We start from the raw sequence: 27,660 nt of genomic DNA on the forward strand, positions 1-27,660 counted from the left end.
GCTGAAGGCAGAGGTTTAACTCACTGAACCACCCAGGTTCTCCAGGACAAAGGTCTTTTAATAGGCCATACACACCACACCATTACCAAATAATACATGTTTTCAGAATTATAAATGTCTGAAATTATTTTTGACTCTTAATGCAATGAAATCCTCATGGCTTCCAATTTCCGCTAGCTGCTCGGGTAGAGGTGATCTGTGAGAGAGAGGAACAAGGAGAGGGGAGGAACTCCTGTGGGACGGGCTGGACATTGAGGGTAAGAGGAGAACAGAAGCCCAGGGAGGGACAAAGTGGAAAGCTGAGTGCCTGGACCCTGGTGTGTGGGCAGGAATAGGAGAGTGGGAAGGGGCGTTGGTCTGATCATTTCTTGTATTTAATGTGCTAAGTGTGAAATTAATGTTTCTTTAAGTACATGGGGACCCACTGCTGCTTCAGGCAACACAGATATTCCTTTTCATATGTCACTTGATAAAACCCCCATTCATCACAATGTGCTTTTCATCCTTTTGGTATTTCCAGCTGCTCATAGTAACCTATATATGTCCCTAATATAATAGCAGCTGTTGTCATTGTTTTTGGAAAAATACAAGCATCTTTGAACAGCTTTCCCAAGCAAAACTCTCATTTTCCTTTTTATTAAATTGGTCTTGATTAGTGGCAATAGTTAAATAACTGCAGAAACCTGATTAGAAAGAATAATGTACAGATTACACAAGGGTCCCAGGTTATTTCCCAAGACAGGTTGTTAGGTTACTCCCTAAGAAGAGAAAATTCACATACAGCATTTTCTCCTCAAGATAACTCAGGGTAATTAAGAAGGTCTTACCCTATTCCTAGTTCTTGGGAAACTTCTGAGGCAAGGTATGATGGTGTGAGCAAAACTAGGGACACTGGTAAAGGGAGATTATTTCTATACAGCAGAGCAGGGAAACAAGCCGTATGGTTGAATATTGCTCCCCCACCACACACACACACACACACGCACACGCACACACACACACAGCTTGAGACAACTAACTGCATAACAAGCATCTTTCCCTGGGGTGGCTGAGGTTCCTTCATTAACCCCAAGGTAATGCCTCACCTTGCTTCTCCGAACTGTGAGACCATTATATTATACCTCAAAGTGGCTTGTTCATAAAGGGTAAAGATCCTAGGCCAAAGGATGGGTTTAAATTCTCTATATTATTTGACAGAGGAACTATGAATAAGTTAAAGAAGTACATTGATATTTCCACAGATTTCTCAATCAGATTGCCTCTGGAGATTAAGTTGTAATGCCTTAAGATGTCCATTATACATGATGGATTCGTTTCTGTTCTATACTCTGAGAATAGTGCTGGTTATATGCCATTCCTGGGAGAATTGAGAAAACAGACACTGAAGTCATTTTTTTTTTTTTTTTTTTTTTTTGTCTTCTCTGGTTCAGAACTCTGGTTGAGAAAGACTGTGCTGCTCACAAACACACAGAAATAAATAAACAAGGCCCTGATGAAGGCAAAGAACTCGGAAACCAACAGTGAAGGAAAAAAACAGAATACGGAAACAAAACAAAACACAAGCCCAAAACAAAACTACATTAAAAAAGCAAGGAAAATAAGCATAAAAACAAACAGAAAAGTAGAAAATAAATAGCAACCACTGCAATAGGAGGCAGAGGTGGCCCTACTGAAAATGCAAGACTTAAGCACATGCTGTCAGCAAGAAGTAGACTTAAAGACGCAGATATGTTAAAAGTCAAAGGATGGAGAATGACAGGGCATAGAAAGTGAGATGCTATTATTTCATAAACTGGATTTTAAATTTTAAAAATTCTGCTCCTTAAAAGACATCATTAAGAAAATACAGAGTTAAGCCATGGCATGAGAGAAAATACTTTCAATACAAAGATTTTGTATCCAGAATACAAAAAGAACTGTTACCACCCAAGAAGATGAGCATAAACAACCCAAATAAAAATGGGCAAAACATTTTGAACATTTACCCTCCAAACTCCCACAAAAAATATTTGAATGGCCAATAAGTACATGTAAAAGTGGCCAATCTTATTGGCTGTTAAGGAACTAAAATCACAACAAGCACAAATATTCCTCCATTAGGATGACCACAACTAAAAGTGAGAGTCAGATCAATAGTATACACATAACTTGGTGGGAAAGCAAAATGGCGTGACCACTTTGGAAAACAATGTGACAACTTGGGCATCCAAACATGTATTTACCATTTGAAATGAGAATTTCATTCCTAAATATTTTTCAAAAAAATAAAAATAGAAATATATGTCCACACAACAATGTATAAAGAGATAATCATAACAGCATACTTCTTTTTTTTTTTCAAGATTTTATTTATTTGTCAGAGAGAGAGAGAGAGAGAGAGCACACAAGCAGGCAGAGACGGAGAGAGAAGCAGGCTCTATGCCAAGCAAGGAGCCAGATGCAGGACTCAATCCCAGGACTCTGGGATCATGACCTGAGCCAAAGGCAGCGGCTTAACGGACTGAGCCCCCCAGGCGTCCCAATAACAGCCCATTTCTTAACAGCTCAAAACTTGAGTCAATCCAAATGTCCATCAACAAACTGTGGCATATCCAACAATGAGTGCCTACTCAGCAATAAAAAGGAATGGTCTGATGACACCAATGACAACACAAATAAGTCTCAAAAACATTATGTTAATCAAAAGAAGACCTAAAAGGGTATATATTGTTTCGTTCTACAGATATGAATTTCTAGAAAAGAAATATATAACCTTTAGGGATCAAAGAATAGATTGGAGCCAGGGTTAATGGAGAAACTGACTACAAAGTAAATGTGGGGGATGAGGGGTGCACACATTTGTCAAAATTCATTAAACTGTATACTTAAAATAGGTACATTGTATTATTTAATTGTTTTATTTCAAAGTTTATTTAAAAACAATCTCCACTATGATATGGTTTTGTCTATCTCCCCTTTAAGTTCCACTAATTTTTGTGTTATGTATTTTGAATAAATTCTAAAAATTTTATTTTATTTTATTTTTCCAGTGTTCCAAGATTCCTTGTTTATGTACCACACCCAGTGCTTCATGCAATACATGCTCTCCTCTAATAAAAATTTTCAGATCGAAGAGAAATAAAATTATGGCAGGTTAATTGACACTTTTTTCATTATGAGTATCTCTATTTTTTTAAAGATTTTATTTATCTGAAAAAGAAAGGGAGCATGAGCCATGAGCAGAGAGGGAGAGGGAGAAGCAGACTCCCAGCTGAGCGGGGGAGCCTGATGTGGGACTTGATCCCAGGACCCTGACCTGAGCCAAAGCAGACACTTAACTGACTAAGCCACCCAGTGCCCCTTGAATATCTCTCTTTATTTTTAATGCTTCTTGTCTTAAATCTAGTATATTTGATATTATTACAACTGCTGAGCTTTATTTCGAGTAGCGTTTGCATAGCATATATATTTTTTCATCCTTTTCCTTTATTTCTTTAGAATTTTCTATATTTCTATATGTATTGATACTTACAGAGTGATCTTGTGAATCACATATAGAGAGTTTGGTTTCTTAACTCCATCTGACAATCTTTTTAAATTTGCCCATTTAATTTTAATGTAATTGCTGACACAGCCAAGTTTAAGTTTACCATCCTATTTTTTCCCCATTAATATTTTGTTCCTCTATTTCTCCTTTCCTTTAAAAAAAATCATGTATTTTTCCTATTCTGTTTTTCTCCTCTAATAGCTTCTTATATTTTTTATATTTATTGCAGTGATTAGAGATTAAAATCTGCAATCCAGATTTACTACACTATATCTTAAATTAGAAGCTGTACTGCTTTCAGAACAATGCAAAAATATTACGACAATTTAATTTCATTTGTTCTTCCCTTTGTACTATTGGGGTCATATATTCTACTTCTACATATGTTGTAAATCCTTAAACATCTTGTTACTGTTGTTTAACAATCAATATTTTTTAGATTTACCAACATATTTACTTTTTCATGCTCTTTGCTCTATTTTGCAGTTCTGTGCTTCCATATGGATTCATTTCCTTTCAACCTGAAGCACATCCCTTCATAGCTCTTAGAGTCTGAGTCTGAATTTGTTGCAGATGAGTTTCATTACCCCTGTTTGGTCTTTAAACATTTTTATTTCTCGTTCATTTCTGAAGAATGAATGAGCTGGATTGTAGGTTGGCAGTTTTTTTTACTTTCTGCCCTTTCAAGTTATCGTCTCATTTTCTTCCTGGTAGTGTATTTCCATTGCTAAGTCAGCTGTAAGTCTTAATTTTGCTCCTTTGAATGTCTTTTTTCCTCTGGATCTTTGAAAGATTTTCTTGCACTTTAATTTTCAATAGTGTGATGGGATTTTCTCTCTATTTATCCTAAATGGGATTCATTGAGCTTCTTGAAAGTATGAGCTGACTGCCTCTCATCACTTCTGAAAAATTCTCAGGCATTATTTCTTTAGAGGATCCTTCTGTTCCAATCTCCCCCTTTCCTTATGGGATTCCAAGTATGTGTAAGTTAGACTTCTGACTCTTCCATATGCTTAAGTATGTTCTTTCAATTTGTTTTTATCTGTGTTTTATTTTCTTCTATTGCTGTCTTCAAGTTCACTATTCCTAAATTATTCTGTTTACATTCTGCTGCTAAACTTTCCAGTGAATACTTAACATTAGATATTGTTTTATTCAGTTAAAGGATGTTCACTTAATTTATGTTGTAGATTCCAAGCTACTGTTGAAATTCTACATATATTTCTCCATTTTCAGCTTTTTAAAAAACCATACCAATCCAAATTATTTTTTAGTAACCTTTGACAGTTTATTTGTCCTAAATTTCTTTTAATATTTAATTTTTTATTTTTTATAAACTTATAATGTATTTTTATCCCCAGGGGTACAGGTCTGTGAATCGCCAGGTTTACACACTTCACAGCACTCACCATAGCACATACCCTCCCCAATGTCCATAACCCCACTCTCCTCTCCTAACCCCCCTCCCCCCAGCAACCCTCACTTTGTTCTGTGAGATTAAGACTCACCCAAATTATTTTTAAATCCTTCTCAACTAATTCCAATATATGGATCATTTGTTACACTGCTTCTATTACTATTTTTTTGTTGTTGTAGTTCTCTGGTTGTTAGTCACAATTTCTGGCTTCTTTTTGCACATCTAGTCAATTTTTATTTCATGACAGTCATTGTATATGAAAGTACCATAGAGGTTCCTGATGATATTTGCACCAGGAAGAGGGCAGCCTTTCCTCTATGGCAAGATTCGATCAATGCAATCAGTCCCTAACCTGCCAGGAATTGAGCTGGGTCAAGGTTGGGCTGCATTCTTACTAAGACTCAGCCTCCCTCCAGCTGAGAGTCACCCTCCGAGGCTTCTGATGCAGAGTCTGGAGGATCCCTGTCCTCTCAACCCAAAAGACTGCAGAAAAGGTTTAGTTTTACCTTTTGGAGGTCTGAAGCTTACTCTTTAGTTTCCTTACCCATGAAATTTTAAATCTGGCATGAGAGTGAAAACAGTCATGTGACTGTTGCAAGCCTCAGTCTTCTTACTGCATCTTGTCTTCCAAGAAACATGAGTACCTGGAAGATTTCACTCTGCCTTTCCAACCCATCACCCAAACCTCCTGAACTATACCAGAACTTATATGTAAATGTATACTACTGAAGTCAAAGAAAATTTCAACAACACAAACCTTTTCTGCACTACTTTAAACATCCCCAGAGAAATCTTACTTTCACTACTGATTTACTTAACACTTTAATTTTTTAAAATTAACTTTTTATGTTCAGTTAGCCAGCATATAGTACATCATTACTTTTTGATATAATGTTCAACGATTCATTAGTTGTGTATAACACCCAGTGCTCATCACAACACATGCCCTTCTTAGTATCCATAACCCCCTTACCCCACCCCCCACCCTCTTCCTTCCTGTAACCCTCCATTTGTTTCCTGGAGTCCAGTGTCTCTTGTGGTTTGTCTTCCTGTCTGATTTCTTCCCGTTCAGTTTTCCCTCCCTTCCCCTGTGGTCCTCTGTGCTATTCTTCATGTTCCATATATGAGTGAAACCATATAATAATTGTCTTTCTCTGCTTGACTTATTTCACTTAGCATAATCCCCTCCAGTTCCATCCATGTCGATGCAAATGGTAGGTATTCATCCTTTCTGATGGCTGAGTAATATTCCATTGTATACTATATCTTCTTTATCCATTCGTCTGCTGACGGGCATCTTGGCTCCTTCCACAGTTTGGCTATCGACATTGCTGCTATGAACCCTGGGGTGCATGTGCCCCTGCCTTTCACTACATCTGTATCTTTGGGATACCTAGTAATGCAATTGCTGGGTCATAGGGTTTTATTTTTAAATTTTTTTGAGGGAAAGAGAAAGCATGCAGGTGAGGAGGGAGAGGCGGAGGGAGAGAGAGATTTTAGCAGGCTCCATGCCCATCATGGAGCCCAACATGGGGCTCAATCTCGTGACCCTGAGATCATGACCTGAGCTGACATCAAGAGTCAGATGCTTAACTGAGCTGTCCAAGGACCCCCTACTTAATATTTTTAACAGATAGTACAAACGTGAACTTCCATAAAATCACTATTTAAAATTAATTCAAGTTTTGAGTAAGCGATATTTTGACTTTTTAAAAATATTGATTTTCTATATGAGGAAATGCCTTCAGACTATATCCTAGAAGTTTAAAAATATTCTCTGCAAATTGACTGACGCCTGGTGTGCTTTGTAGTGAAGGATACTGGAACATCTCTTTTCAGATAAGAAGCATTATCATCTCGTAGTTAGCAACTGCAAATAACAGCTGTGACATGTTGAAGTCTTTTGATATTATATCCAGCTGAAGGTCAGACCTTATCACTTAGCAGTCCAGGAATGATGCATGTGTCAGCTGTCATGAAGCCTCATCTGGGATAACTGCCGAGATGCCTTTGTACAGTTGAGTAGAGATTTTTCCTGCTCGCCTTCCATTCTCCTTATATACAGTCCCAGAATCCAGAGTTCTTTGGGGGAATCACCACTCTCCCACTTGGTCCTTGTAATTATGGTTGACTCTCTCCTCATCCCCATGTCAAAGGTGGGCATATGGCCCAGGCTTTGTCAGACACTTATTCCATGCTTCTGTTATGCTGACACATAACGCAAAATTAGTTCTTAGAGACTCAACTTGAGGATGCTTGTTTACATTGCAGAGGACTACAATGTCTACAGCTGGGCTTACAGAGGAGGTATAAGACTGGAGCTATTGCACCCGTCTTGCCACTATGAAATTAAGGCCTCTCTCAAAACAGAGCTAACAGGGAGGAATTAAGAGATGAAGAGAATAAATGCCAGCCTTGAGGACATCGGTTGAGTCCCTGGATGGAGCCTAACATGTCTAAACCAGGAAATGCCCCAGGAATTTTCAGTTTTGTGAACAGAAAGCAAAAATCCCTATTTAACATAAGTAGGCTCTAGTTGGTTTTCATCACTGATAACCAGGAGTCTCTTAACACTGGGTAATTTGCAATAATGGATCAACACTCTAGCTAGAGTCCATTCTAAGACAGGCCACCTGGTGAGCTTGGTGGATGGTGGGAGGAGTTAAAGTGCTCCTACTGTATTACACGAGGTGGGAATCCATGCTCAGGAACTGGTCATGTCACAAACCAAAGAAAAGCACAGAAAAACACTTTTAAGGACTAGCAGCTGGAGAGAATGGTATAACGTCCACACCAAAATGATCTAAGACAGTTGGAAATATGGACCTGAATCTTGCAAAACATCAGGGCTGGTGGTGAGGATTTTGTCATGTTTATCGAGGTGAGGGTAGCAACCCTTGAGGTGGTGAAGGGGTCTAGAGAGAGAATGCCATAAGAGGAAGTAGGTAGAAGACAAAACCTTATGAGTTCCCTAGATTTAGAAGGTTGGTGGGGGAGGATAGGAATGGGGGATAGTGAGTAAGCAGTCAGGGAAGTAGGAGGAGAATTGGGGAAAACCTGGACCAGGAAATCAGGGGCAGCAGGTAAATGAGAAAGACATCACCAACTACAAATACCCAGAACTTGAAAATCCCACTGAGGGAAGGGCAAGGAATTCACCAAGGTCATTGCTGACCTTGCCAAAAGCTGTTCCAGGCAAGTGGTAGGGTGGAACACAAGCTGCAATAGTTACCCATCAAATCCATGGTAAAAAAGTAGACCCTAGGAGCCATCAGCTGCCTTTGAGGTGACTGGTGGATAAAGCAGGGGTAGAAAGGCAGAAGCTAGGGGCTTAACTCCAAAAATATATAAATGCCATGAAATTGTCTTCCATTGTAAATCACCACTTGGGATGCTTGTTTTCAAAAGGAAGCTATTAAAAACAGACTCTTTAAATAAATGTGTAAGGCTATGATGCAAAGTAGCACATGCCCAGGAAATTTATCAAGAACTGAATTACCTGTTTGGTGAGAAGGGACAAAAATATAAAACTGTGGGCTACAAAAGGAAAACTACTATGATTTATCCCAGCATCTACTGTGTATGGTGTATAGTGGATCCTAAAAAGATGAGGCTCCTGCCTTTAAGGGGTGGCAGTCCACACGGAGGGTCAGTGCAAGATAAAACCTCCAGGAAACCTCCTCTGAACTAGGCCCTTGAAATATTGAGATCCCAACCTGCACTGGATGTGGGGCCCTTCCTGCTGTGCCCGTGCTGGGTGTGGTTCCAACAGGCCTCTAGGAAGTGCTTTCTCTACACAGGTGTTTGTCTCTTAGACTGGGCTGACAACTCCTGGGGGGCAATTTATTCATCTTTATGTCACACAGTCTGGAATAGAGTAGACAATTAGGGTTACCAGATTTAGGAAGAAAGAAAAAAATAAAATCTAGTTAAACTTGGGTTGCAAATTCAAATACTGCATGGGATATACTTTTTACTCAAAAGCTATTGGTTGCTTATCTGCAATTCAAATTTCAGTGGGCATCCTGTGTTTTATGGGGCAACTCTACACACTCCATCCGTGTTTCCTGAATGAATGCAGAAGTGTATCTGGAGGAGGAGATGTGGAGAGAACAATTAACTCCTCCTAAACCCATTCTCCAAAAATGCTAATTTAAAAACAGCATGATGCCAGAGGTAAGACACTAGCAGTGCACTTATGACCATAAGAAGAAGAAACGAGAGAAGATTTGAGAAACCTGCAGCGGGAACACCAACTGGGGGACCCCCATGTCGTTGGATAGATCTGTTCCCCCACCTCTCCCACCCCTAGGATCACAACTCCTGATGTTAGAGCGTGGCTGTGCCTCTGGATGAATGTGGTTGAATTTAGGTCATTGTCTTTCCTCAACACACAAAAACTAAAAGGAGAAGAACTATGTGCAGCTGGGTGGTCTTGACCACATAGTTGAGGGATCCAGAGACTCTTGGGTCAGTGGAGCCTGGGTGGTCAGGGAAGGCTTCAGGGAGGAGGCGTGCCTGTGGTAAGGCCCTCAAGAAGGAATAAAACACAAACAGGCAGAAACCTCTTCTTAGGTTCTAATTCTGAATTCTTTGTAATTAAAACTAAAACATAAGCCAAACATGAGATCAAGATTGTGGCTGTCTTCCTTAAACACTTGGTTTATTTGTTACTCTAGCCTTTTCCCTGCTTCAGCAACAAGTGACTTCCCTCTCTTCGCCAAGCAGACAAGAGTTTCATCAACCCTGAGATCAGTACAGCTTAGTTTCTGACAAACTGTGAACTATGCCCCGTCATTGCAGGCCACGTTCACACATATACGTGCCCCTGTGTGGAGAGGCACTGTCGGGGAACAGGCACTTGGAGTCAAGTCTTTGGACTTCGTGTTGCCTTCTTTCCTTTACTTTTAGCTGACATTTTGTTAGTTACTTGCCTCTGTTTTATGTGGGAGGCAACCACTTTCGTTCAACTGAAGACAGCATTTTAGCTTACCATTTTGCTTATAGTTTCTGTGGGTAGGAACTTGGCTCAGGTTAGCTGAGGGGCTCTATCTTGGAGTGTCTCACGAGGGTGCAGTCAGACGTCAGCGAAGGCTGCTACCACCTGAGGGCTGGTCTGAGACCGGAGGACCCGCTGCAAGATGGTGAACCCACAGGCAAGATGGCGCACTCACATACCTGGCAGTTGGTGCAGCCTGTCAACCAGACAACTCAACTCTCCACATGGCCCTCTCCACAGGATGGCTTAAATACTTTCAGGGCTTGGGAGCTGGCTCCCTCCAAAGTGAGAGAACCATGAGACCAAGGTGAAAGGTGTAAAGTCATATGCTGTCTCTACTGCCTTATTCTGTTGGTGGCACAGACTAACCTTGACTCATCTGGGAGGACGCTTCAGAAATGGGCCATCGGAAAACCAGTTAAGGAAACTCAGCTTAGAAAATTCAAAAATATGCTAACTGGGCAATGTCTCCCATCCCAGAAATAGGAGGGCATTAAGATCTTATAAAAAATAGCCAAATGCCCCAAAAAAACACACAAAAGGGAAGCAGAGAACACAGAGGCCTCATCAGTAGCATCTGCTTCAAGGGGTTGGGCCTTGCCCCATCCACTCACCCTCCAGCCATCCACCCCACATCCCTCACCTACCCACCCAGGGACCACTGATATTTACTACACAAACTGCTGTGCTAGACTTTGGGGAATAGTGGTGAGCAAGAGAGATATGTCTCCATCCTCTTGTAATAGATAGTCCAGTTGGGGAGACAAACATACAAGCAGATAAATAAAATGGTGAGGCAGAGTGTAAAAGAAACAGAGAAGAATTGTGGTAACCAACAGAGTCGGTACCTGCCTAAATGAGATGGCCAGGGAAGGCTTCCCTAAGGAGGTGGTTTTGAGGCAGAATTGAGGAAAGTCTCTTCCAGCATCGATCAGAAGGGCAATGAAGGGACTCAGAGATGGAAGTCAGGAACGGGCAGGAGGTTTCCTAGAGCTCTTCTGGACAGAATTCCAGAGGAGAAGGAAGTGTGGCAGATGAGACCACCAACTCTGTCCTAAGCAGCTCCCAACAGAGGGGCTGCATTTGTGACATTGCCTTGGGGCCTTTTGAGGAGGTACAGGTGGGGAAGGAGCCAAGCCTGGAAGGAGGGTGGGAACAGAAGTCCCCGCAGTATGGAGGGAAAGCCAGTCCGATGTCCCATGTGAGGCACAGCAGGAACCAGGTGAGGGTGGTGAGAGGGCAGGATGTGGCGGCAGGTGGGTGTTCTCAAGGAAGTGCTGATGCAGAGAGGGTAGAGCGCGGACAAGCTCTGGTGCTGCAGGCCAAAGTCTGGCTTCTGCTTAGAGCTGCACCTCAGTGGGGCTGCAGAGTGAAAGTTTCCACTCTTCATTCTGGACAAACTGGGAGCACTGTCCACTTACAAACTGGGACACACCCAAGTTGATCAAAAGATATGACATATATATCTCTGGGAAAGAAGATCTGCCCAAGAGCCCACTGTTTATAGTAACATTTTCAATAATTTGAAATGCAAGTACCTGAGGGAAATGTTTGATTGTGAAACTATTTATGAAAGTGATTTTTTTTTTTTAGTTTTTTGTAGCATTCATCAAAATTGAATGAAAAAGCACTAGACCAAAACAAAAGCCAAGATAAAAGTAAATGAAATGAAATAACTGAAAAAATGAGGGATTATTATAAATATCAACTCAGACATCTTTGGGAACCTCCTATGTATCAAGTACCAACTGACTCTGAAGATACTGAGGTGAGCATTTCATGGTATTTGCCCTTCAAGACTGCAGCTTCCTTAAGAAACCAAGAAGAAAATCAACTGTTCTGTGTGGATCACACCCGCCGTGACAGAGGTACTGACTGGGTGCTTGGGTAACATGCGCCATGCCGGAAGTGCTGAACGAGGTGCTCGGGCAGCATGGCCCACACTGGAGGTACTGACTGGGTGGTCCACTGCACCACTGTGGAGGTAATGACTGGCTACCTGGCAGCTAACCAGATGTTGACGAGGGGTGGTGTATGTGAGGAGTTTGGGAAAACCTCTGCCGGGTCTGCTTAGAGCCAGGAGTGCTTGAACAACACACAGGGTACCCCACAGTTCCAGAGGCTGGAAGTCCAGGTTGAAGGTGCCAGTGTGGCTGGGTCCTGGTGAGGGCTCTCCTCCGGGCAGACCGCCACACTATCACCGCCTTCTCGTGTGGTCGAAAGAGAACGCTGGTCTCTTCCTCTTATAAAGACGCTGCTCCCATCCTGGGGGCCCACCCTCAGGAGCTCATCTAACCTCAACCACCTCCCGAAGGCTCCACCTCCAAATGCCATCACCTTGGAGGTTAGGGCTCCAACACGCAAATTTGGGGGGAAAACAAACATCCCGTTTCTAATGCCAACCACGGAAGTCCGGGGTGAACCCAGGAAAACGGAGACAGGATGTGGAGGGTGAGGGAGAGGGAAGCCAGGGAAGGTAGGAGCACGGGGAAAGCGCATGCAGAGCCGCAGAGGGACTGAGCCTCTGCGGGGACGGGGACGAGAGGAGGCATGGGGGAGGCACAGCAGGAGGGAGGCGGAGGGCGTTTAGTTCACTGAAGGGTGCACAGGCCCCATGTTCAAGGTCTGGGTCTTATTCTGAGAGAAATTGGGAATCATTGATGGTTTTTAAACAGTTCTAAGACCTGGCCAGACTTGCTGAAGAAAGACTCATTCCGCGCAGTAAGCGTGTCTCTGAGGGGTCAGAGGGGGAAGGATCCACTAAGACACCGTTAAAAACAGGGTTTCTGAGAATGCTTTGTGGCCCAGGGAGTGTGAGTAACAACAGTGATAAACAGTGATTCTCAGCATGTTCTGTACACTTAAACACCATCTTAGCAACAGCCCTCTGAAACAGGTACTTTTTTGGGGTTCCTTTTTTTAATGGGGAAGCAGAGGTTCAGAGAGGTTGTGTAACTTGCCAAAGGTCACAGAGAAAGGAAGTGGTGTGCAGGCCTGACCCTCTGTGAGCAGTCCGCTTTGATGACTTCAGTGCTGGAGAGGGGTCTGCAGAAAACAAGAGGCCTCACCAGCTCCTGCTGGGGTCTCTTCACAGGCCTGACACCCACGTTCCATCCCTAACAAAATCCATCTACCGCCCTGCCACCACTTCCCTTCCTAAAATGGATGCTCCATCTCAAATTGCTTCTAAAACCACTGCCACAAATGTCACTTCTCAGAACCTTCCGTGGCTTTCCACTGCCTTCGGAATGGAATTCTAACCCTTTAGCGTGATATTCAAGGCCTTGCTCTACCAGAAAGCTCCAATCCTGAGTGCCTTAGCCGTCATAGGTGTTTGTCCCCTGCGAACACGAGCCGACAACACTACAACTTGCCACCCCGGGCGCGGACAGGGCAGAATGTGGCTCCAGATCTCAGCTAGGACCCTTCGCACATGAGGACACCAAGGCGGGGAGGGTTCCAACGGGCCGCCTCGGTTGCAGAGGAGCTAGAACTCATCCCTTCCCGTTTCTTCCCGTCGGATTCAAAACGCCAGCCAGGAAACCCAACGGCGGGCTCTCCAGCCTCAGCTGCTTCAAATAAAACAGCTACATTAATTTGCTGTCACGGCCGTAGGAGTTTCTTGAGAGGAGGTGCCCCCAAGGCTAATGGGTGTAAGAGGCCAGTTCTGCGTGCGCTCCGATTCCTGGAATCTGCAAACACAGGCGGTTGTAACTGGTAACGTTTCACTGAAAAATGTCCATGTGTTGTCTTCAGGCGTATTTACTTAACTAAAGACATACATTTCCACGGCTTCTGGACATTTATTTTATAGGAAAAGCTCTTTAAAGCCTCTCCAACTCATTTCCCCACCTGCCAACTGCTCTGGCCGGCTCTCCCCCAGCGAACCTGGCCGGGGCCAGAACAGCTCGGTGCTGCTGTCCGTTAGGCCCAGACAAAAACGCACTCGACATTTCTGCCTCCGACTTCAGGACGCTGCTGCTGCCCTTCCTGCCTGATGATGGCCTCTTCTCGGCCTAGCTGGGGGGCCGCAGTCCGTGGGACAGAGATCGGAAGCCTTGGGCGTCAGAGGCCGTCGGGGGTGGGATGGGGGGGACACCTGCTTTGCGTTCTACCCATGCAGGCGTTTCCTGCAGCAGCTGCCTTCCCAGAGACGCTTCCAGACTGAGGCAGACCAGGCCCGGGACCCGCCAGTGAAACACAAGCTGGAAATACTCGGCTCTGGGACTGCACTGGCGCGGCCCTCACTGCAGATGGCCCTGCGAAGGGTCCCTTGTCCCCTGACTGAGGCTGGGAGGCCAGGCGGTCCACAGGACCGGAATTCCTCCCTTGCCAACTCCCCAGGATCTGACGCCTTCCCACGGATCCCACTGAAGACACTGAGACCAGCAAGAATCTGGCAAACACATTCCTGTTAGCTGAATAGGCACCACCAGAGATTACATGCCCAGTGGTCTTGTTTCCAGCTGTAAAAGGAGGGACCGGATTTCAAAGGAGCCCACGTTAGAATTCTCTGCCCCTTGTGGGCTCTCGGCTCTTCCTGCTGTTGGGACGGCAGGAGCTGCCATTTCCTAGAGCTCTTTCTGAGCAAGCTTCAAAGTCGTTCTGGAAGGAAATTGCTGGGTTTTATGCATTTTTCTAAAAAGGGCAAAGTATGTCTAGCATCCAGCACAGGGCCTGGAACATGAAGGGCTCACGGTAACTGCTGGCTGCTTAAATGAGCATGCGGAAAGAAGTCAGAAGAAAAGGAGGGTCTTCTTGAGTCAGTGAAACTTTTCCACTGGAAAGTGATACGTCGCCAGTCGTAGATGGAGCTCTACCGGACGGCGCTTGGTCCTGGCTGGGGCACCCCAGCTCCCCCCCACGGCTGAGCACAGTGTCACAGCTCATCTGGGGATCCAACTGACCCTGCCCTCCAAGGGATGCAGGGATTAATTTGCACAGCTGTCCAGAGCATCCCTGGTAAGCAACTCAATGATCTTCTATTGGATGGAAAAAAGAAAGAAACCCTGAAAGGTCTTGGGCTGATTCCAAATGATATAACGTCTTCCCCAATGACGGATGCGTTTAGAGAGGGAAACAGCATATTTTGTTTCCATCATTTATATTCCTTTTATGTGTTGGAGCAAAAATCAGTATGTCAAGCACATATAAACTATTAAGTGTAGCTGCTTCTATAATTAGGCTGAAATCTTCCCTGGGGACCCTGGGTGACTGATGTTTGGGAAACACGGATGTGAACTATGTCACTGGCATATAGAAACTGCTAAGCCAGCAGTGAGGGGGAAGAGTGCATGTGACATGTTTCCGAATTTGGGCTGTCTTCCCTCATACGTTCAGGGGTGTCCCCCTGTGGGATGCTATGGGGCTCAGACATGTCAAGGAAGGGAACTGAGCCAAATTAATGGCTCCTGTGGGAACGGGGAATCCTAACAGAGACATAATGTGCGACCCTAGTCTCATTAGTTCTCTGCTCTCACCAACTCTGTTTTGGGTTTATGACCATGTCTTTAAATTACATGCTCGGAAAATGAGTAGGTTCAAGCAAAAGACCCTTAGTACCTTCAGTGAGTAAAAACTGTGTAGGAAAATGGTTATACCAGCTGAATAAAATCTTTTTGCGTGCCACTTTTAGGAAAAAGGTCAGATTAATTTCCAGTAATTAGCAGAAAGGCAGCCTGGAGGTACGGATCAACTCAGGGAATCTGAAAAGCCAGAGTTAGGTCAAGCGCTGGAAAGTTGGGTATTAATTTTTTAAAATAACATTTTAGGGAAAGGAACTTAATGATTAGGTTTGATTCTCAAGAACTGATTTAGGTTACAGAAAATTGCCATTCTTCATATTTGCCTGAGGTATAGCCATAAAAAAGTCAAATTCCTGGTATATTTTCTCTTCCTAGAATTTTTAGAATTAAAAATACTGTTTGAGGGCGCCTGGGTGGCTCAGTGGGTTAAGCCGCTGCCTTCAGCTCAGGTTGTGATCTCAGGGTCCTGGGATCGAGTCCCGCATCGGGCTCTCTGCTCAGCAGGGAGCCTGCTTCCTCCTCTCTCTCTCTCTGCCTGCCTCTCTGCCTACTTATGATCTCTCTCTGTCAAATAAATAAATTCTTTAAAAAAAAAATACTGTTTGAAAATGTACAGTGTATCTCAGCCATGAACCAGCATTTGAAGTTTGTTTCTCTCAAATCTGGTAAGAACACATACATATATTTCCTTACTCTGTCACCTGAGGAGACCCAGAAGTATCGTTGCAGTGCTGGTGAGCCCAGCTAGCACTCAGATCTTGATGTCTAACACCAACCTCCAGGAAAACAGGTTCCCCAGAGAAATGGCTGATTTTAGGGCTGGGGCAGGAAATATACAAAATGGACCTGGTGCTTCTTGTAGTGACAGAAAGTAAGGAAATGATTGCATACACGTTATGGGGGTATGTCAAAGGGACACAAAGCCAACTGAGAGAGTTCCAAGTGGCCAATTTAAATAACATAAATAAAATAGTACTGAGGGGCGGGTGCCTGCCTGGCTCAGTTAAGCATCTGTTTTTGGCTCAGGTCATTTTCTCATGGTCCTGGGATCGAGCCCCGCATCGGACTCCCTAATCAGTGGGGAGTCTGCTTCTCCCTCTGCCCCTTTCCCCCCTTCTCATGCTCTCTCTCATGTTCTTACCCTCTAAAATATAAATAAAATCTTTCAAAACTAAATAATAGTAAATTTATAGTAATAGTAAAATTTATAGTAAATAGTAAATAATAGTAAAACTAAAAAATAGTATTGGATAACAACCCAAAACATAAATACCCATGAGTCCATCCTGATATGGATAATTAATTGAATAAATCAGTACAGAGGGAGAGTAGATAAATCTTACTTGCAAAAGAATTATATTTGACGTAGCTGCTTCATCCTCTAGAGGGTAGAGCATGACTCTTTTGAGCATGAGATGTACACCATGACTTCCTTTCCAAGAATACAGATGGAAAGGAGATAAACCTGGCCAACATGACCTCAGCCAGACGATCAAGGTCAACATCAACAGTGATGAGTTCTGCCGATAGTACTTGCTATGGTGTAACAAGTATGGTACTTTACCTCTGCGGTCTTCTCCACAACACAGGTAAGTCCAGCTCAATCATGAGAAAAATATCAGACAAATCTCAAAGGAGGAACGTTTCACCAAATCCTTCATGAGTACTTCTCAATGTCATCAATATTGTCAAAAATGTAGAGTCGAAGAAATTGTCAGAACCAAGTAGCAAGATATGATGACTATATGTAATGTGAGATTCGGGCTGGGATCTTCGAAAAAGTATATTAGGTAAAAACTAAGAAAATGGAAATAAGGTATGGACTTCGGTTAGTTATAATGTACCATCATTGGTTCCCTAATGGCAACAAAGGCAGCATAATAGAAGTCAGCAACAGGGGAGACATTGTGTGAGGTGTAAGGGAACTCCATACTAGCTTTACAACTTTTCTATAAATCTCATCCTTTAAAAAATCTAGTAAGAACAGACTTTGAGAGAGGGAGAAATCAACTTTTCTTCATACTTGCCCCAAATCTCCCGCAGGCAGATTTCTGCGCATACATGTAGTCCTGGAAGATAGACATTTCCTTCTGCCCATTTATATCTGGTGCCCATCATGCATTCTCAGGAAGTGGATAGTGACCTTAACGGGACAGAAAGTGGTACTTGGGGAGGGGTTGAAAATTCTTAGATATCACAATGATTTGTATTCCTCTGGAGCTTAACTCTAGCTAACAAATCTTATTTCTTAGTATTTAACTTTTCCCTAAAGAGAAATATAATTTAAAGTAATTTAAATTTAACTAAAATTAATTAAAGTTAAATTTCTCTTAAGGCAGGCAATGATGAAAACATGGCTATAAGATACTTGTGTACACCGCTCAAAAACACACACCTTATGCTTATAAGGAAGTGTGCAAGGAAATGGGGGGGTCTGGAACATGTTAAATCAATACAGGAGGAAAATCTCACACAAGTGCTCTACACAGGCTTTACCCTATAGTTTTTAACTGTTTTTAACATGATTTTACATACTTGGCTGCAGGAACTCTTGTCATAGATTTTAAAAGATTTCTCACTTTTTGAGGAAAAACAGAATTTTTAAAAAATCTGAACTTTGAGCACTGGTTGAATGAAACATCATCACCAACATGACTGTTTATTAAACAACAGGGAAGGAACCCATCTCACTGGTTATGTTGTTGACTTGTGAGAAATTCCAGAGTAAATGCATAGGTGAGGGCTTCCCTGGCCTTCACAGGATGTGAAATTATTAAATGCAACATTGATACATACTATGTTTCTCTCGGGAAGGTATGCTCTTTTCCTCTGAACCAAGATTTAAAAATCATTCGGCTTTCCAGAAATTTTATATTCTTTGAAATATTCCCAACTCCCCAAACCTTTTTCTTTTAGTGAAAAAGTTCAGGTTAAAATATAAAAAAACCATGTATCATTAACTGTTACAAATGTGCCATATATATGTTTGTTTTATTGTAAATGAAAGTAACTGGGAAAGCTGAGTGTCAGGTGTATGAGGCTCTCTACTATCTTTGCAATGTATCAGTAAATCAAAAACGACTCCAAAGTCACTTATTTTAAAAAACACAGGTCTCTTATGAAGTGCTTATTTAAATTAATTACAATCCTTAGTTCACTAAACTGTGAGCTTCTCCAGGGTAGATGGAGGCTCACCCATCCTATGCCAAAGGAACTTGACCTAAGACCTGAAATGCAGCAAGTGCTCACTTGTGCTTAGATGAATGCTTGGGAAATTGAAAACAGAATTCATTAGATTCCTTTTCTCCTACTATCAAGCAACTATATGCTCTCCTTCTCAGTCAAACGTGGAGAGACTCTCCTAAGTATTAAAAAGAAGAAAAAATTATAACTCTGTTTAAACAATGCAAACCACTCGATCTGGCATTACCTACATTTGTTATTTTACAATATATATATATTTTTCTTTTTGGAAAAGTTTATTTATTTAGCTACTAGATGATTAACTATTTCAGATTTATTTATTTTTATTCTGTTCTAAATGGCTTCATTTCCAGAAAAGCTGGTATATATTCTCCCATGTCTTTTGTTTTGAAATAAGCTCAGAGAAAAACCCTCTCATGGCACTTTTTTCTTTTTTTTAATAATTTTTTATAAACATATAATGTATTATTAGCCCCAGAGGTACAGGTCTGTGAATTACCAGGTTTACATGCTTCACAGCAATCACCATAGCACATACCCTTCCCAATGTCCATAACCCCACCACCCTATCCCTACACCCCTCCCCCCAGCAACCCTCAGTTTGTTTTGTGAGATTGAGAGTCTCCCTCCTGATCCCATCTTGTTTCATTTATTCTTTTCCTACCCTCCCAAGCGCCCCCCACGTAGCAACTCCACTTCCTCATATCAGGGAGATCATATGATAGCTTTCTTTCTCCAATTGACTTATTTTGCTAAGCACAATACCCTCTAGTTCCATCCATGTCGTCGCAAATGGCAAGATTTCATTTCTTTTGATGGCTGCATAGTATTCCATTGTGTGTGTGTGTGTGTATATACACACAGTTGTATATAGATACACACACACACACACACACACACACACACACACACATATATATATATATATATATATATATATATATATATATATATATCTCACATCTTCTTTGTCCATTCATCTGTTGATGGATATCTAGGTTCTTTTCATAGTTTGGCTATTGGGGACATTACAATATATTTTTAAAAGTCCCAGTTCCAAGATGATGCTAGAGGCCTGGTGGGGCAGGAGCATGGGGACAGAGCTGCAGAAACCGTGGGGAGACCTAATTCACTAGCCAATTTAAAAATATATGACATTAGGGCCTCACTAAGAAGTCCCAAGCAATCAAAGAGTTAGTGGGGAGCCACGTGGAGATGTGGCCCCAGAGCCCCTCCTAGATGGGGAGACACGGTCCCAAAGCGGGGGTCACAGCTGAACCCAGCACAATACCTTGGCTTGTGTTGTCTTTCTCATCTGTTGGCCAAAGAGGTGGACAGAACAGAAAGGTCGTGGAGGGATGGGAGAGGCACTCACATCTTGCTTAAGAAAGAACTGCTTTGGCGGCAAGACAGGGACAGCATGCCTGCCCTCCAGCCCATGCCTCTGCAGTCCAGATGTCTGAGCCCGTCCTGATACATGCACAAGGGCGGAAAAGCTAAAGATTTTCCTGGGAAGCAGCACGGCACTACGGAAAGAGCTGAAGACTTCAGAATGTGATGGCCCTGGGCTCAGTGGCCAAAGGGGCCACCTCCGGTTCCCACTTGGGCACTGCCCCACGCTGGCTTCCACCTGCGCATGGCGGGGGGGGGGCATCCCGGGTGCGGGGTGTCTCTACAGTACTGACATCTAGTTCAGGAGCAGCAAACTACAGCCTGCTCTCGGGCCACGTCCGGCACCCCGCCTGTGAGCTGAGAATGGTTTGACATCTTTAAATGATTTTAAAAAAATAAAAGCTTATTTCATGACACATGAAAATTCTATTAAATTCAAATTTTGACGCCCATAGATACATTTTATTAGAACATGGCCATGCCCCGTTGTTTGGGTATTGTCTGTGGCTGCCCTTAGGCCACAAGGGCCAGAGCTGTGCGGCCGAGGCAGGCAGCGCTGGGCCCGAAGTGATGAAGCCCAGCTGAGCTCTGGGCAGAGAAGGTTTACCAGCCTCCGGTCTGGCTCCACCCAAAGTCAAGGCAAGGTTCTCAGGGACCCTACTGAGCCTTTCTGGTCTTTCCCCCGGGGCAATGGCTCTTCAGGGTCAAGTTCCCCCCTCCCCCTCTCTGGGGACATATGGAGTTGACATGACTATTGGGGAGGGCCCTACTCGCATCTGGTGGGCAGAGGGCAGGGTTGCCAAGCAGCCCCCATCACACAGGACGGCCCCCTGACTGTACACACAGCACAGAGAGAGCCAGCCTTGGGCAGCAGTGCCGAGCTTAGAACCCCTGCCAGAAGGTCCGGAGTCAGTTAAGAGAAAGGACAAGAGGCTGACACACCACGGAGCGTGCTGAGGGTGTGATGTCAGGCAGCGAGGCGACCACTACCACCTCCTTCACAGACGAGGAACCAGGCTCCACCACGGCCCGTCCCCAGACCCGCAGTACACAGCAAGGCAGAGGTGGTGCAGGAGTCTGAGTCCATTTTGGCGAGTTCCAACACCTTTCTCCTTCTGCTGTACTCAGCACTGATTTTTGAAGGCAGTTGGGTCCCAAAGATACGGGGGGGCAGCTCTTCCCTCTCTGGTCCTGCTCTCCCAGAAGGGTGGGCATGGTCTTGGCTGGCTGGGTTGTGTGAGGCTGAAGCAGGAGCAGCCTATGTGCCCACGTAGCTGCAGAGGGACCGTCAAGCAAGGCATGGGGCTGGGGGGGGCAGTGGGAGCTAAGTGGTTGGGGGCTGGGGATACAGGACTTCCTAGGAGACCGTACAGTCTAGAAAGAAGCCGTTTCTTAGGAAAAACCTCACAGTCGGTATTTTAATAATTATATTCTTAAGAGGAAGCACTATGGGTCAGCTTGTAAGCTAATGTAAGCTCCATGTTCCATAAGTCGGAAAGGCCAACCATTGAGCTCACTCAACCAAGAAGCAGACAACACGGGCTGGCCTGCAGCAACCCCTACAATTACCAGAATAATTTTTTAGAGAAGGGGAAAGTCATTCTGTAGAGGGCTGGTCATCCCTCCTGGAACGGGGAGGCAATGCGGGGAGTTATTCCAGGTAAGACATTAGTAACCACAAGAGTGAAAAATGTAACATTGTACTAAACTATAAAAGACTTCTACGAGATTTAAAAGCCGCTGTAGTTGCTAAAGGGAGGTCAGCAACATCTAAAAGTTACGGTAGTCAGAGAGCATTGCTCTCAGGCCGTAAGCAGCCTGTCCGGCAAGAGGTGGAACGACCTGAGGGAGTGGCCGATGCAGCTGCCCCCCCACGCCCACCCCTGCTGCTCCGGGGGGAGGTTGGGGGTGTCAGGCGGATGCAGCCCTGTGTCTGCAGCATCTGTCGGCGCCGTGTGACCAGGCTCCAGCTGCACGAGTCAACTGTGTGCCCGGCATGATTGCACATCAGGGAGATGCGTGTGACCACGAGGACAAAGACACAGGAAGGACCGAGCTGTGTGGGGGAGCTCAAGATGCACTTCGCAACAGATGGTACCATCTAAGCTGGGGCTTCAGGTATCAGGCACGCAGCACAGAGCAGTAAAGAACACGGTGTCACTGGGCAGTAAGCGGACCAGGATGAGCTCAGTGGCTGGGAGACAGAAGTGGGGGCTTCCAGATCAGGACATCCCAGCCTATACAGTATCCTGAGTATCACGCAAGGAGCCCAGCTTTGAAGTCAGACACGACGGCTAGGAAGCAGGAAAGCAACGGACTGGATCTGTGTCTTAGACAAACGGCCCTGCTTACATTTGTAGAATATCTAGAGGCTAGAAGGCCTAAAGAGGCATGGTGGGATGGGGTCATGTGTTAGACATACCCAGCTGGTGGACTCGACCTCACGACGTCTCCCACCTCATGATCTGAGGGGGGAAGGGGGCTGACCATTTTATCTCCTAGGAGCTATTAAGTAAAGTAGAGGAGATGGACAGGGGGCTGGGTCCACTTTGGAGTGGAACGCATTTAAAATAATTGGGACCTTTCGGCTGGAGGTGCCAGGAATCCCCCGGAAAGCAGGAGCGCGTCTCAGAAATCAAAGCGCAGTGAGTGATGTGGATTTTAAGTCCACGTATGTTGGAGGACAGATGGTGAGATCACCGCATGAAAGGTGCCATGGCAGGAGCTCAGGTATGGTGGCTGGTGTCGCTGTAGTCATTCCTGGGAGCAGCCCCCCCACCGCCCACTGCTCTGGAGGACGGTGAGGCCACAGAAGTGAATGACACGGCCACGAAGAAACTCAGTGGAAACCAACATTTCAGAGACAAAGCCAAAAAAGAGGAATGAAAAGCAAGAATCAAAAACATATGAGGAGAAACAAGAGAGAACAGGGTCGAAGGAGCCAGAGGAAGTGAGAATTTCAAAGGAGAGTGAATCCGTGTGAAGATAAGTGGGATAAGGGGTGAAGGGCACAGGCTGGCCTCGCAAGCTGGGAGGCTGCCTATGACTTCGGCAAGGGCCTTTGTTGTGATGGAGTGCCGGGTGCCGGGGGAAGAGGCTGCTACGGGGGGTGGGAATGCAGAGCGAGGGAGCCCTGGGTGGGGAACCCCGTGACAAGTCCCCTCGGAAAAGCTGAAGCTGATGGTCCTTTGAAGGAAATGTGGGGCTTCTTCCGATGCCTGCAGGGCATCTACTTCTGCCATTTTAACTACGTGCTGTCTGATATTTGATATCTGAGACCCACAATACGCTAAGGGAAGCTTTGGTTTCATGTTCTCATCCAGCTGCCTTTTTACTTTCCATTCCGCACACTGTTTCTATACATTCATTCTCCTGGGAGGAAGCTGGAAGTTGGAAATTTCCAGGAGCATTCAAAGGCTGGGCTCAGCAGAGATCATCTCCTGATCGAGTCATGTCCTGACATGTCTGCCCTGGGTCTGGGTCCAGGGCTGAGTTTTTTCAAGACATGAAACTGGAGAGGGGTCCCTGAAACACTTTAAACTTGCAATATCACCTTATACTTGTGTAGGTGAGTTTTAGTTCCTAATGGATTTTTATAGTCATTGTTTCTTTTCCTTCTTACAGTGACCCTAAGGGGGAAGAAAGGCAGATAAGCTTATCCTCAGGTTCTAGACCAAAACAACAGCAAACAAACAAGCAAAATCCTGGAAGCTGTAAGGACATGCTTTCTCATCCCCTATTCTTTCAAGTAAATCATCGGCGACAATGAAGGCTTGAAACTTGGTTTGTAAAGGGCCTAATAATACGTCATCCAGATATATTATAATCACAGAGCAGGAGAGAGAGAGAGAACGAGAGAGAGGGAGAGACTATGTGACAGTGTGACAGTACTTATTTTTTTTTTTAAGATTTAATTTATTTGAGAGAGAGAGGGAAGGAGAGAGAGAGCATGAGAAGGGAGAAGGTCAGAGGGAGAAGCAGATGCTCCATGGAGCTGGGAGCCCGATGTGGAACTTGATCCAAGGACTCTGGGATTATGACCTGAGCTGAAGGCAGTTGTTTAACCAACTGAGCCACCCAGGCATCCAAGACCATGAGACAGTACTTTTGCCTGAATCAGCTCAGTCAGGTTGACCAGCACTCCAGCAATTTCCAGTCATGCCATTGCTATGGTTCTATTCCTGTGTGCTCACTAGAATGTTTTGGGGGCACTTTCTAAAAAGAAAGATGCCTGGGCCTTCCCCAAAAGTAAATCAAACTCTTAAAAGACTGGTTGACCAGAAACATATAGGAGAGCAAAGAATAAAATAGTAGAGCAGAAAATCAAGAAAGTATATCTAAAACTGTATTCTAAAATACAGCAGGCACAGTTGTGTGGGAAAAATAGTCATTAATGTAAGGTATACTTGAGGATATACCCATTAAAGTAGTTTAAAATTCAAATGTTGACTCTTCAATTTGAAAACAAGACTCACACACATACACACCACTAGCCAGAATCCCTATTCTCACGACAGGCGAATGCATCTGCCTCCGGGAGGGTTATGGCACACGTGTACGAGCACATTAACAGACATTGACATGCTGACGTCATGAGCCCCATGGCATTAAGACAAAATGCTGTTCCCCAAATCACCTAAGTCCCCATTCCCTTAAGCAATATCAGTAATCTGGAGTTATTTTGGCGTACTAGGTATGTGCCTACTACCTGCATGGTTCCAGCTGGAAGGCAAAATCCCAGAGGAGCCAAGACAGTCATCAAATAATAACGGTTTTCCAAGTTTTCTATAAAGACGGCGCTGGTGGCTCATAGTCATCAGGTTTTAAGCTTGGCGAGAAACATATCTGTGAGATGCTTCTTGTGGTCTACAAGATGGCTGGCAAGCAGGAAGGATGAAGCTGGAGGTCAGAAACCAGAGCCCACCTGAACTGGTCCATTCCAGGGGCATGCCAAGAACCCTCATCTGGTTGTTTCTCTGATACACTTCCCGGGTAGGGTTGCCCAGTAAAACACAGGACACCAGTTAAATGTGCACTTTGATAATTAACCATCTCCCAGATACCGCTTCACCTTTATCTGAAGTCTGAGTTTCAAGGGCCATGCTGGACTTTCATTTACTAAATTTGTCAACCCTCCTATCAGGGAAAGCTCCCATAACCGTTGCTACTACCCAAGAAACTTCAGATTTTTCCATATTTTTGTATCATTGATTAGCATCTATAAATATTTGGAAGATATACTTTCTGAAATCGGATTCTTCTCTGTTTTGCATCTATCACATCATTTCTATGGACATGATGGACTATCCTTTAAGGTCTTAAGTCTTTCTTCCAGGTACCACCACCAGTACCACCATGAGTGACTTATACTTTGTATACTAAATTTGCAACAGTCTCCATGAAACACAAGCATTCAAAAAGTGCAGATTTAGCATTTGGATCCTTTCCCCAAACCTCCAACCATTCTGAATGCTCACTTTTAACTGAAAGCGTCTCTAGAAAATAATGATGTAAATCATATTATCATTACTCACATAAAGGTGGCCCATTGCTGCCCTTCCAGAAAGCTACAGAGGATTTTTGCAATCTCAACTGCTCTTTAAAAAAAAAAAAATCTGTTTTCTATTATGAAAAATAATCTAAAAATAGTTCCATATAACATAAGGATAAAACCATCTGTATGATCTCTCCAAAGAGCTCATATTTCTATAGATTTTTATCACTTTCCAACTGTTCCAACAAGTTCTGAAATTTAAGAAAGTCATGTAGATTTGGCAGCTAAAACTCATTAAAGTATTAAATTTAATCACTAATATTGCAATTATTTTATGTTATTCTTATACATCATAGAAGGTTCAAATCAAATATGTATCAAAGTAAACAAAGCACAAAACTGTGTTAAAACTCATGGCAGACTTTCTTAAATATCACATTAATATTTCCACCAATTATCAATCAATAAAACCAAAATATTGATGCAACAGAAAAATACCCAGCACTCCAGTACAACACACAGAGAAAAATGTGTATCTGAAAATGTTAGCCCCAGTGTGTGTCTCACGAATAACTTCCAACAGGTGTAAATAACGCGAGGCCCCTCATTAGGACTGTCACATCAAAACTGGTATGTATTTTCTTAAGAATCAAGATTTCACTTTCGAAGAAAAAGGTCAGCATTAAAATAAAAACAAAACTTGTACAGAAAATCACGAATGCAGTTAATGTGATTTTTTTTAACTTGAGCCATCGAGAAGTCCAGAAAACGAAACAACTGACCTTTGCGTGGACGCTCTCCATCGGGTCCCAGAGATCTCCATTCAAGAGAGAAACACGGACAACTTCATAAGCTCCCCCGCGGCCCCTTCTTCCTGCCGGCTGCATGGTGGGGGCTATCTTGCTTCCCGGGCTCAGCGCTGCATCAAAAAGAAAACAGCCCGGGTCTTCATTCTGGTCAGGAAAACTCTGGCATCAGACACGTATGACCTAAATGACTCAGTGAAAATATCTGGAAGGCCAAGGAAGCCAGAGAAACAGCATTATCTATGAAGCCACAGTCAAGGTTAGAAGTGATGAATACTCTTGTCAATCCAACCCAAGAATTCTGTGACTTAAACAAAAGCTAACTTTTCCCTTCAAGTCCTATGGCTTGTGCTGGGTGATGATGGAAGCCCAAGTATATAATTCTGTCCTCAACAAGCAACAAAAATCACACAAGTGGTGACTTTTTAAATGATGAATTAATGCTTTGCTTTAAATCAGCTCTCTCTTAAACATCTCAAGGCTTTAGCTGTATTAAGACTAAATCCATTTACTTAAGTCCCAGTGAATCAGCTCAACACAATGCCAATTCTACTCTCTGTACTTACAGAGGCTAATTTTATATGCCTCACTGAGTGATTCTATAGACAAAATTAATTGGCCAGTTCAGACCTACTAGACTGGTTTATGTAAAAAAAAATTAAGTCACTCAATAAACTATTATATGATCTTGTTTCTTGGGGTCCTGTCGAACCAGTTAATGTCCCGACACAGGTTCAACTTAGCCCCATTTCCATAAACAGTCCTAATGGAAAGTATAACTTTTTTTCTCTTCTGGACAATGTATCGCTTTCCTAACAAGTCAGGTAATTTCTCTGGGATTGCTCTCCTATGAGGTCACGTTCCTGCTGTTTGGTATGACCGGAGCCTGTCCCTCGAGGTCAAGGATGGGAGCAGAGTCCCTCACATGTTATTCCCATTTCTTCAACCAGGACTCATAATTTTCAGACCTGAGTCATAATAGCACAGTTTTAAGTTACTAAGGAGTTCACATTTATTGGGCACAAATGGTATTGAAATTTTAATCCTAGACATTTTACAGTTCCCCAAATACTTTTAAATCCACACCATTTTATCATTCTTGATGGGGAAGTCTGCCGTTATGTTCAGGTTACAAAAGGATTACTCCTTGAGTATTAACTGTCTGACATAGCTGCTCCAGAAAATTCTCAAGCTGGTCACAAAGCATTTAAAACTCCCAGTTATTGAGGGACCACGGGAACAGGGATGAGCAGAGAGTTAGGGATATGGCCAATGGCAGAGGAGGTGAGTGGGTCCA

The 27,660-nt window shown here is 43.6% G+C and overlaps 1 protein-coding gene across 3 annotated transcripts in view; it reads right to left on the reverse strand.

The window, feature by feature from the left end:
* The window catches only part of ADAM12 (ADAM metallopeptidase domain 12), a 329,491-nt gene that overhangs the window by 260,589 nt on the left and 41,242 nt on the right, over nucleotides 1-27,660 (reverse strand). For all 3 annotated transcript variants that reach the window (XR_014309055.1, XM_082721242.1, XM_082721243.1), the window contains exon 2: nucleotides 26,340-26,476. Coding sequence is in view for 2 of the 3 variants with exons in the window: in XM_082721242.1 (XP_082577368.1) it covers nucleotides 26,340-26,476 (137 nt within the window). In the remaining variant the exon portion in view is untranslated. The remainder of the gene's footprint in view (nucleotides 1-26,339; nucleotides 26,477-27,660) is intronic.

The sequence above is a fragment of the Mustela nivalis genome (genome assembly GCF_964662115.1).
Source record: "Mustela nivalis genome assembly, chromosome: 2".
NCBI lineage: Eukaryota > Metazoa > Chordata > Mammalia > Carnivora > Mustelidae > Mustela > Mustela nivalis.